Source organism: Musca domestica, unplaced genomic scaffold (genome assembly GCF_030504385.1).
Source record: "Musca domestica strain aabys unplaced genomic scaffold, Musca_domestica.polishedcontigs.V.1.1 121, whole genome shotgun sequence".
Taxonomy (NCBI): domain Eukaryota; kingdom Metazoa; phylum Arthropoda; class Insecta; order Diptera; family Muscidae; genus Musca; species Musca domestica.
Window position 1 is genome coordinate 1,308,073 of NW_026712156.1, and position 12,653 is coordinate 1,320,725.

General features: G+C 35.0%; 1 protein-coding gene across 1 annotated transcript in view; it reads left to right on the forward strand.

The window, feature by feature from the left end:
- Positions 1-12,653, forward strand: part of LOC101900801 (epithelial discoidin domain-containing receptor 1) — a 228,587-nt gene that overhangs the window by 178,566 nt on the left and 37,368 nt on the right. The window contains exon 7 of the mRNA XM_059118344.1: positions 11,636-11,773. Within this exon, the coding sequence (XP_058974327.1) occupies positions 11,636-11,773 (138 nt within the window). The remainder of the gene's footprint in view (positions 1-11,635; positions 11,774-12,653) is intronic.

Here is a 12,653-nt window from a genome sequence, read left to right on the forward strand (position 1 = left end):
ATATTTTTCAAGCATCCATACAAGGCGTGGATTTTTTAAAGAATATTTTTTCAAGCATCCATACAAGGCGTGGATTTTTTAAAGAATATTTTTCAAGCATCCATACAAGGCGTGGATTTTTTAAAGAATATTTTTTCAAGCATCCATACAAGGCGTGGATTTTTTAAAGAATATTTTTTCAAGCATCCATACAAGGCGTGGATTTTTTAAAGAATATTTTTTCAAGCATCCATACAAGGCGTGGATTTTTTAAAGAATATTTTTCAAGCATCCATACAAGGCGTGGATTTTTTAAAGAATATTTTTTCAAGCATCCATACAAGGCGTGGATTTTTTAAAGAATATTTTTTCAAGCATCCATACAAGGCGTGGATTTTTTAAAGAATATTTTTTCAAGCATCCATACAAGGCGTGGATTTTTTAAAGAATATTTTTTCAAGCATCCATACAAGGCGTGGATTTTTTAAAGAATATTTTTTCAAGCATCCATACAAGGCGTGGATTTTTTAAAGAATATTTTTTCAAGCATCCATACAAGGCGTGGATTTTTTAAAGAATATTTTTTCAAGCATCCATACAAGGCGTGGATTTTTTAAAGAATATTTTTTCAAGCATCCATACAAGGCGTGGATTTTTTAAAGAATATTTTTTCAAGCATCCATACAAGGCGTGGATTTTTTAAAGAATATTTTTTCAAGCATCCATACAAGGCGTGGATTTTTTAAAGAATATTTTTTCAAGCATCCATACAAGGCGTGGATTTTTTAAAGAATATTTTTTCAAGCATCCATACAAGGCGTGGATTTTTTAAAGAATATTTTTTCAAGCATCCATACAAGGCGTGGATTTTTTAAAGAATATTTTTTCAAGCATCCATACAAGGCGTGGATTTTTTAAAGAATATTTTTCAAGCATCCATACAAGGCGTGGATTTTTAAAGAATATTTTTTCAAGCATCCATACAAGGCGTGGATTTTTTAAAGAATATTTTTCAAGCATCCATACAAGGCGTGGATTTTTTAAAGAATATTTTTTCAAGCATCCATACAAGGCGTGGATTTTTTAAAGAATATTTTTTCAAGCATCCATACAAGGCGTGGATTTTTTAAAGAATATTTTTTCAAGCATCCATACAAGGCGTGGATTTTTTAAAGAATATTTTTTCAAGCATCCATACAAGGCGTGGATTTTTTAAAGAATATTTTTTCAAGCATCCATACAAGGCGTGGATTTTTTAAAGAATATTTTTTCAAGCATCCATACAAGGCGTGGATTTTTTAAAGAATATTTTTTCAAGCATCCATACAAGGCGTGGATTTTTTAAAGAATATTTTTTCAAGCATCCATACAAGGCGTGGATTTTTTAAGAATTTTCAAGCATCATACAAGGCGTGGATTTTTTAAAGAATATTTTTTCAAGCATCCATACAAGGCGTGGATTTTTTAAAGAATATTTTTTCAAGCATCCATACAAGGCGTGGATTTTTTAAAGAATATTTTTTCAAGCATCCATACAAGGCGTGGATTTTTTAAAGAATATTTTTTCAAGCATCCATACAAGGCGTGGATTTTTTAAAGAATATTTTTTCAAGCATCCATACAAGGCGTGGATTTTTTAAAGAATATTTTTTCAAGCATCCATACAAGGCGTGGATTTTTTAAAGAATATTTTTTCAAGCATCCATACAAGGCGTGGATTTTTTAAAGAATATTTTTTCAAGCATCCATACAAGGCGTGGATTTTTTAAAGAATATTTTTTCAAGCATCCATACAAGGCGTGGATTTTTAAAGATATTTTTTCAAGCATCCATACAAGGCGTGGATTTTTTAAAGAATATTTTTTCAAGCATCCATACAAGGCGTGGATTTTTTAAAGAATATTTTTTCAAGCATCCATACAAGGCGTGGATTTTTTAAAGAATATTTTTCAAGCATCCATACAAGGCGTGGATTTTTTAAAGAATATTTTTTCAAGCATCCATACAAGGCGTGGATTTTTTAAAGAATATTTTTTCAAGCATCCATACAAGGCGTGGATTTTAGAGATTTTTCAGCATCCATACAGGCGTGGATTTTTTAAAGAATATTTTTTCAAGCATCCATACAAGGCGTGGATTTTTTAAAGAATATTTTTTCAGCATCCATACAAGGCGTGGATTTTTTAAAGAATATTTTTTCAAGCATCCATACAAGGCGTGGATTTTTAAAGAATATTTTTTCAAGCATCCATACAAGGCGTGGATTTTTTAAGAATATTTTTCAAGCATCCATACAAGGCGTGGATTTTTTAAAGAATATTTTTTCAAGCATCCATACAAGGCGTGGATTTTTTAAAGAATATTTTTTCAAGCATCCATACAAGGCGTGGATTTTTTAAAGAATATTTTTTCAAGCATCCATACAAGGCGTGGATTTTTTAAAGAATATTTTTTCAAGCATCCATACAAGGCGTGGATTTTTTAAAGAATATTTTTTCAAGCATCCATACAAGGCGTGGATTTTTTAAAGAATATTTTTTCAAGCATCCATACAAGGCGTGGATTTTTTAAAGAATATTTTTTCAAGCATCCATACAAGGCGTGGATTTTTTAAAGAATATTTTTTCAAGCATCCATACAAGGCGTGGATTTTTTAAAGAATATTTTTTCAAGCATCCATACAAGGCGTGGATTTTTTAAAGAATATTTTTTCAAGCATCCATACAAGGCGTGGATTTTTTAAAGAATATTTTTTCAAGCATCCATACAAGGCGTGGATTTTTTAAAGAATATTTTTTCAAGCATCCATACAAGGCGTGGATTTTTTAAAGAATATTTTTTCAAGCATCCATACAAGGCGTGGATTTTTTAAAGAATATTTTTTCAAGCATCCATACAAGGCGTGGATTTTTTAAAGAATATTTTTTCAAGCATCCATACAAGGCGTGGATTTTTTAAAGAATATTTTTTCAAGCATCCATACAAGGCGTGGATTTTTTAAAGAATATTTTTTCAAGCATCCATACAAGGCGTGGATTTTTTAAAGAATATTTTTTCAAGCATCCATACAAGGCGTGGATTTTTTAAAGAATATTTTTTCAAGCATCCATACAAGGCGTGGATTTTTAAAGAATATTTTTTCAAGCATCCATACAAGGCGTGGATTTTTTAAAGAATATTTTTTCAAGCATCCATACAAGGCGTGGATTTTTTAAAGAATATTTTTTCAAGCATCCATACAAGGCGTGGATTTTTTAAAGAATATTTTTTCAAGCATCCATACAAGGCGTGGATTTTTTAAAGAATATTTTTTCAAGCATCCATACAAGGCGTGGATTTTTTAAAGAATATTTTTTCAAGCATCCATACAAGGCGTGGATTTTTTAAAGAATATTTTTTCAAGCATCCATACAAGGCGTGGATTTTTTAAAGAATATTTTTTCAAGCATCCATACAAGGCGTGGATTTTTTAAAGAATATTTTTTTCAAGCATCCATACAAGGCGTGGATTTTTTAAAGAATATTTTTTCAAGCATCCATACAAGGCGTGGATTTTTTAAAGAATATTTTTTCAAGCATCCATACAAGGCGTGGATTTTTTAAAGAATATTTTTTCAAGCATCCATACAAGGCGTGGATTTTTTAAAGAATATTTTTTCAAGCATCCATACAAGGCGTGGATTTTTTAAAGAATATTTTTTCAAGCATCCATACAAGGCGTGGATTTTTTAAAGAATATTTTTTCAAGCATCCATACAAGGCGTGGATTTTTTAAAGAATATTTTTTCAAGCATCCATACAAGGCGTGGATTTTTTAAAGAATATTTTTTCAAGCATCCATACAAGGCGTGGATTTTTTAAAGAATATTTTTTCAAGCATCCATACAAGGCGTGGATTTTTTAAAGAATATTTTTTCAAGCATCCATACAAGGCGTGGATTTTTTAAAGAATATTTTTTCAAGCATCCATACAAGGCGTGGATTTTTTAAAGAATATTTTTTCAAGCATCCATACAAGGCGTGGATTTTTTAAAGAATATTTTTTCAAGCATCCATACAAGGCGTGGATTTTTTAAAGAATATTTTTTCAAGCATCCATACAAGGCGTGGATTTTTTAAAGAATATTTTTTCAAGGACCTTTCTGAAACTTTGATTTATGTTTTCTTTAAATTCAAGTTTTTGATATAATTAAATCGATATCATTCCCTAGATTGCATGTGCCCCAAATGACAGTAAATACCAGTAATTCCTTCTTTTTTTTGTCCTCCTATCTAACACACTTAATATTCAGAGTATCTGCTCATTATTAATGCATTGAGCTACCAATGCAAGAAAAAAGAGAAGAACAAAAAAAATTATATCAGAGCAAAAAACTGAAGCAGGAATATCATTACTACTTTGTAAATCTTGAAAATTCAATTAGTATAGATTATGCATGGAAAAATGCCAACAGAAGAGATGAGAAAGCAGAACTGGAAATTACCATACAGTAAATGGAAATTAATATTGATTTGCAATGTCTAATGGAATGAAATGGAAATTGATGAAAAATGAGCGAAAAAAAAAACGCAAAAAGAAATGCACAAACGCACTGCTATTAGATTAGCGATGAATGGATAGATGAACGAACGAATGAATGCTCAATTGAAAACGCTAAAAAAAGGTAGCAGCAAGTATGTGAAGTAAAACAGTGAAAATCTCGAGCACATATTTCCATTAGCGATATTGCTTTGCTGTTGCTGCACAGAAAAAAATCCTTTCTCTTTGTTGGCTTAAACTATCCCCGCCTTCCTTCCGCTCCTTCGTTTGCCCACTTTAAGCGCTATTTGCGTGATTTTGCTTTTCAAATATTCATATTGCAAATTCTAAACTCATTTTCCCATTTTCCGATTTCCCATGCAAACACAAGGGTGCTCACACACTCATATACACTGGTATAAGTATATGTATGTATATGTATATGTATGTGAATGTATTTCTACACATCTTAGCATAGTTCCACATTTTGCCATTATCCCACTGCCTCTGCACATATCAATCGCTTATATCGTTCGCTTCTATTGTTATTAGTTTTTCCGAATGAAATGTTAACTTATTTTGCAATATTCTTTCTCCTCAGCAATATGAAATGGGATATCACTTTGTCTATTTTTTTAAGTATTTTGAAATAATTTCGTTGCAACGTGTATCGTTTTGTATGCTTCTGAGTACAACCCCTTAACTGAGAATATTTGCAAAGCATCCTTGAAAGAATATTTCTGAACCAAAAATATTCTCTAAAAAATCCATGTTTTATGGTCTTTTGGTCCATGAAAAAATATTCTTTAAAAAATCCAAGTTTTATGCTATTTTGGTTGTTGCTACCTTGAAAAAGTATTTTTTTAAAAATCCACGTTTGTTGCTACCTTAAAAAAATATTTTTTTAAAAATCCACGTTTGTTGCTACCTTAAAAAAATATTTTTTAAAAAATCCACATTTGTTGCTACCTTGAAAAAATATTTTTTAAAAAATCCACATTTGTTGCTACATTGAAAAAATATTTTTAAAAAAATCCAAGTTTGTTGCTACCTTGAAAAAATATTTTTAAAAAAATCCAAGTTTGTTGCTACCTTGAAAAAATATTTTTAAAAAAATCCAAGTTTGTTGCTACCTTGAAAAAATATTTTTAAAAAAATCCACGTTTGTTGCTGCCTTAAAAAAAATATTTTTAAAAAAATCCAAGTTTGTTGCTACCTTGAAAAAATATTTTTTAAAAAATCCACGTTTGTTGCTACCTTGAAAAAATATTTTTTTAAAAATCCACGTTTGTTGCTACCTTCAAAAGATTTTTTTTAAATAATCCACGTTTGTTGCTACCTTGAAAAAATGTTTTTTAAAAAATCCACGTTTGTTGCTACCTTGAAAAAATATTTTTTAAAAAATCCACGTTTGTTGCTACCTTGAAAAAAATTTTTTTTAAAAAATCCACGTTTGTTGCTACCTTGAAAAAATATTTTTTAAATAATCCACATTTATTGCTACCTTGAAAAAATATTTTTTAAAACATCCACGTTTGTTGCTACCTTGAAAAAATATTTTTTAAAAAAATCCACGTTTGAAAAAATATTTTTTTAAAAAGTCCACGTTTTTTGCTACCTTGAAAAAATATTTTTTAAAAAATCCACGTTTGTTGCTACCTTGAAAAAAAATATTCTTTAAAAAATCCACGCCTTGGTGGATGGTCGTTAAAAAATATTCTTTAAAAAATCCACGCCTTGGTGGATGGTCGTTAAAAAATATTCTTTAAAAAATCCACGCCTTGGTGGATGGTCGTTAAAAAATATTCTTTAAAAAATCCACGCCTTGGTGGATGGTCGTTAAAAAATATTCTTTAAAAAATCCACGCCTTGGTGGATGGTCGTTAAAAAATATTCTTTAAAAAATCCACGCCTTGGTGGATGGTCGTTAAAAATATTCTTTAAAAAATCCACGCCTTGGTGGATGGTCGTTAAAAAATATTCTTTAAAAAATCCACGCCTTGGTGGATGGTCGTTAAAAAATATTCTTTAAAAAATCCACGCCTTGGTGGATGGTCGTTAAAAAATATTCTTTAAAAAATCCACGCCTTGGTGGATGGTCGTTAAAAAATATTCTTTAAAAAATCCACGCCTTGGTGGATGGTCGTTAAAAAATATTCTTTAAAAAATCCACGCCTTGGTGGATGGTCGTTAAAAATATTCTTTAAAAAATCCACGCCTTGGTGGATGGTCGTTAAAAAATATTCTTTAAAAAATCCACGCCTTGGTGGATGGTCGTTAAAAAATATTCTTTAAAAAATCCACGCCTTGGTGGATGGTCGTTAAAAAATATTCTTTAAAAAATCCACGCCTTGTAGGGTCCTTAAAAAATATTCTTTAAAAAATCCACGCCTTGTAGGGTCCTTAAAAAATATTCTTTAAAAAATCCACGTCTTGTAGGGTCCATAAAAAATATTCTTTAAAAAATCCACGCCTTGGCTGATGGTCGTTGAAAAAAATATTCTTTAACAAATCCACGCCTTGGATGTTCGTTAAAAAAATATTTAATTTCGTGGTATGTCTGCATTGTTAGAGGACCACCTGTATTTGAAAGCGCCTGAAAATATGCTATTCATGGCATGCACAATTGCATAAAACAGCAATAATCTTCACGAACAGCAGCAGCAGCACACCTAAACACACGTCCTACAAAGCCAACGTAACACCAATAACTGAAAAGACTGAACAACAACAAAGACACTAACAGCAGCACGGCAACAACAAAAACTATAAAAGTAATTTAGTAACTATCATCATTGAACGAATATTAAAACAGTTAAGTTCTTTTGTTTCCATGACAGAATTGCAACAGCATCGTCCTGCGATTTTGCAACCCCTCTCCCACCTTTTCAAGGAAAACAAATTGCTGCCTTTTCCCAGCTCCATTCCGCTGCCTCCAACGACGACACTACCTAACAACGCTACAACAAATGGCGATAGTAAAAATTGATTTTAGGTATTGTTCGTTCAGTTATTGAAAGAAAAATGCAAGAGCGGGCGAGCGAATGAATGAATGAAAAACGAAAATATTAAAACAAAAATGAGCAACAAAAAAAGCTGGAGGAGAAAAATCTCTTAAAAAGAATATGAACAAAAATACACAACCCGAAGAATACATTAAAACCCTACACATAGCTCTAGTGATTGTTCGAAGCTCTGACATTAAAGATTTAATAGAGCAGAATAAATTAAAAGTAAGATTTTATGAAGGACCTCGCTTTTTCTGCTCATTTTGCTTTAATCGTGAATTTGTTGGAGGGCGGGAGGGGAAGGACGCAAGCAACTGGAATTTAGCTACTGTCGAGAAGTGGACTGCAATCAATTTAGGTGTATGGATTTTTTAGTGAAAATAAACGAAGTTAGGTGCTCGAAGTTGAAAGCATTTGTTAAGGATTCTTTGAAGGGGCGAGTAGAGCCAATTTTATTAGCTATTAGCAAATTTCTATTAATTATGTCCTCATCCATATGGCTTCAGGGGGTATATATCATTTGGTACGGCCAAAACGTGCCTCATCGAAATAACGATTTTAGACCCTAAGTCTCTTTGGACCAAATCCATTTCAGGGTATTTGGAATCGATCTAGCGATGTCCGTTCGTCCGTCTGTCTGGCTGGTGTGCACGATAACTCTCGAAGATAAGTATTTGATTTAGCCTAAACAAGGTACATCACAATATTATTACCTTTTGGCACCTTCCCCACAAAAGGTCGAAATTTTCAAAAAAAAAAAAAAAAATATATATTTTACTGCACAGAAAGAGAAAGGGTAATCTCATTTAGCTCCAACTTTGCAAATACTAAATTTTCATCAGTCAGGTGCGAAAATGGACAATATCAGACTAGTCCATCAAGTACCTCCCCACAAAGGATCAATATTTTGAATAATTATAACGCTTATTAAATGTGATCACTATATCCCATTACTTCGACTTACACAAGATATGTTATGAAAATGGTATACACCGGACCATTTCTTCTGGTACCTCCCCCACAAAGGGTCAACGTTTTGAATAACCAAAACGATTATAAAATCCGAAATAATCATCCGGTGTAACGTGGTTTTCTCGTCGGCTGAGGTAAGCTCAGCTGTACCCAGGGTCTCCATAAGGAGCCACTAAACCTTATGAAATAATAAGAGTAGATTTCTCCCTTTCCTGGGGGTAAAATCGGGTATTTTATTGATTTTTAATGCTAAATTACAATCTACTCGGGTTGAAATACGATAAGATAAAGATGGAATATAGGATGGCAAATGGACTTCGGTAGTGTTCGGGAATTAAAATTAGTGTTGCGGAATTGATGATCGGGAATTCGACGTTTACTCGTATCGTAGGCAAGAACGTGAACGACTGGCGGTCATTCGGGAATGATTATGTCTGGTTAAAGAAGTTCGGGAATTGCGGTGTTGGGTTCGGGTGACGTTTGCGTTGACGATTTGAAGGTAACCGGGAACTTTCGGTCGTCGATTGACGATGGTTTGACTGTTATCAGGAATTACGATGTTTGTATTCAGCTGATGCGGTATGTTGACGACTTGAAGGTAATCGGGAACTTGTGGTCGCCGGTTGTCGACGATCATGAATTACGATGTTTGTGTTCGTGTGATGAGGATTGTTGACGATTTGCAGATAATCGGGAATTGGTGATAGTCGGTTGTCGACGATTTGACTATTATCTGGGATTACGATGTTCGTATTCGAGTGATACGGTATGTTGAGGATTTGAAGGTAATCGGGAACTTCATCGAGTGGTGAACAATCGAGGTTCGCGAAGAAGATGGTTGGGACGTGGACGCACAGGGCTTCGGAGACAGATTGGCGACGTGTGGTATACAAGCTACCAATTCACAGGGGAGATCCTCGGAAGCAGCTGTACAGGTCTTTGTAGGAGGATTGAGGTCCGTTCGAATTCGACAGCTCGTTGAGGATAGATTCGGCAACCTATGCGTTAGGTTTTGTAGATGGATCGGGGCTCGTTCGGGTTCGGCAGCTCGTTGGGGGTAGATTCGGCCACCGATGAGTTAGGTTTTGTAGATGGATCGGGGCTCGTTCGGGTTCGGCAGCTCGTTGAGGGTAGATTCGGCAATCGATGCGTTAGGCCTTGTAGATGGATCGGGGCTCGTTCGGGTTCGGCAGCTCGTTGAGAATCATTTTCTGAGTTGATTTATGCAGGCCCACCCTGTCTGTCCGCCCGCGAGTCTGTATGCATACTTGTGAACAAAATGCAGGTCGCATTTATTATCCGATTGAGATGAAATTTTCCAAAAAAATATTTGTTTGACGCAAGGACGAATCCTATTGAAATTGGTGAAAAACGGATCTGATTTAGACATAGCTCCCATATATATCTTCAACCGATTTCGGGTTAATTTTGCACCAAGTCCAAATGACCTAATTTTTTGGAATTCCAACTGAATTCAGTCTAGAAGCGAGTACATCGAATTCGGAGAAAATCGGTTCAGATATAGCTATAGCTCCCATATATATGTTTCAACCAATTTGGCGTTCGACAACAAAGATATTTGCTAACAGATAATCCGATTTCAAGTTTATTGTGCAAATAATAGCTAATATCGGCCTAAATGGAGTGAATTTTCTGGAACTCAGCTCCGATACATATATTTTTAATATAATCCTTTACAAGGGATATCATGCACTCTATAGCAATGTTATTTGGTATAAAAGATGAAAAGGTCTCCGTCAAATTTAGTGAAAATCGATACAGAATTGGATATCCCTCGCATTTATTAGTTCCCTCTTAATCCAAACTATGACTGCTCTAAAGCCAAATGTTAATAGGTGATATAATCTACTTCGAGTAAATTCTTTTGTTACAGGAGCTATACTAAATATGCCTAGTGGTGTAGGGTATCATATAGTCGGCCCGCCCCACTTTTTCCTTTCCTTACTGGCTTATATTTTATTTATTAATTTTTGACAAGGATGGCCCCGGGACACCCTTTTCCGAAGGCCTAAAAATGTCCATTATTTTGGCCAATATTGGGAGGCAAAGTGTTTTCAATTTATCGTCACTTAGGCGGCCTAATGCAGGGCTTGCCGTTTCAAGCTATCTTATTGTAATTATATTGATAGTGAGTCGGGAAATAACAGACTAAGAACATCTTCTTTTAGCAAAAATATATGCATCGGAAAAAATTATATTTTCTTATGTCCTTTACCTTCTAAATTGTCCCTTTTTTAAGGAATTACGCAGTATGGGAGGAGTTCGTTGATCTGAAGCGATTTTTAAATCTCTTTTCAAAATATCGACTTGAAAAAGGTGGCATTTATTTATTTTCACTCAAAGACACCAATTCTTTTCCTAACATCAGGAAATCCATTACGAAGTCCTTTCTCAACAAGCGACAATTTTTTGAAAATCTTCACGCCTTTGATGCCCTGCCATTGAGAACTTTTTTAAATTTTATGTCCCGTTTTTAATATCTCCCCTTTAAACTTATTGGCCGCATTGCATAACACAGTCGTCCTTGGAGAAATCCATGAGAAATGTCCTCAAACATAAATAAAATGCAAAAAATTTCATCTTCTTTTCTTCCCCTTGCCCTGCACTCCCCTCTTTGCGTCTCATTAAATACTTCAATGTGTAAATATATGCAAACTAAATGTAAATAATCGTTAGTCTTCAGTCGGAGAGACAGACAGACAGACAGACAAAACAAAAGCAAAGACAACTCGCTTCCCGGCAGCAGCAGAAGAAGCTACAAGAGCAACTACTTCACATAAGAAAGAAAAAAGGACTTCCAGCATTCCTTGGAAATTCCTTGCCGCCATGGCCATGTCAAGTCGTAGAAAAGCCAGAAGGCAACAAAAAAGGAAACTCGTATCTGCATAAACAATAAAAAACAAATGTTGACATTGAATATTTTAAAATTTAAGTCTAGGAAAAGCACGACTGGACTCAGCTGCATGGCTGTTAAAGGGAAATTAACATACGAAAAGGCTACTGCGTAGCAAAATTCTGAATTTTCCTTTTTCTTGCAAAAATTTAAGGAAAGAAAATTTGCCGAGGCAATAAAAACCATTTTTGTTTAATATTTTTCTGAGATTTTTATGATTTTTTTTCTTCCCGTTTTTTGCAGCTCCTGTTACCGGCAACTTCACCGATGAGGAATTTATGGGAGCCAGTGGCTCCCAGGATAATTCAGAGTATCCATTTCAAAGGGATGAAGTGGCCAGGATTCCCTACAACAAAGATAGAAGTGGTTATGAGAATTCAGGTGAGTTAAAAAAATATTGAACAGCAAAGAGAAAAATAATAGAGAGATAGAGAGAGGGAGAGAGAAATTAAAGAGAGTGAGAGCGTCTATATAGAGGCCAGTAGGCGTCTATATAGAGGCCAGAAGGCATCTATATAGAGGCCAGAAGGCGTCTATATAGAGGCCAGAAGGCGTCTATATAGAGGCCAAAAGGCGTCTATATAGAGGCCAGAAGGCGTCTATATAGAGGCCAAAAGGCGTCTATATAAAGGCCAGAAGGCGTCTATATAGAGGGCCAGAAGGCGTCTATATAGGGGCCAGAAGGCGTCTATATAGAGGCCAGAAGGCGTCTATATAGAGGCCAAAAGGCGTCTATATAGAGGCCAAAAGGCGTCTATATAGAGGCCAAAAGGTGTCTGTATAGAGGCCCAGAGGCATCTATAGAGGCCCAGAGGCATCTATAGAGGCCCAGAGGCGTCTATAGAGGCCCAGAGGCGTCTATAGAGGCCCAGAGGCATCTATATAGGGGCCAGAAGGCGTCTATATAGGGGCCAGAAGGCGTCTATATAGAGGGCCAGAAGGCGTCTATATAGGGGCCAGAAGGCGTCTATATAGGGGCCAGAAGGCGTCTATATAGAGGGCCAGCAGGCGTCTATATAGAGGTCAGAAGGCGTCTATATAGGGGCCAGAAGGCGTCTATATAGGGGCCAGAAGGCGTCTATATAGGGGCCAGAAGGCGTCTATATAGAGGCCCAGAGGCATCTATATAGGGGCCAGAAGGCGTCTATATAGGGGCCAGAAGGCGTCTACATAGAGGGCCAGAAGGCGTCTATATAGGGGCCAGAAGGCGTCTATATAGAGGGCCAGCAGGCGTCTATATAGAGGTCAGAAGGCGTCTATA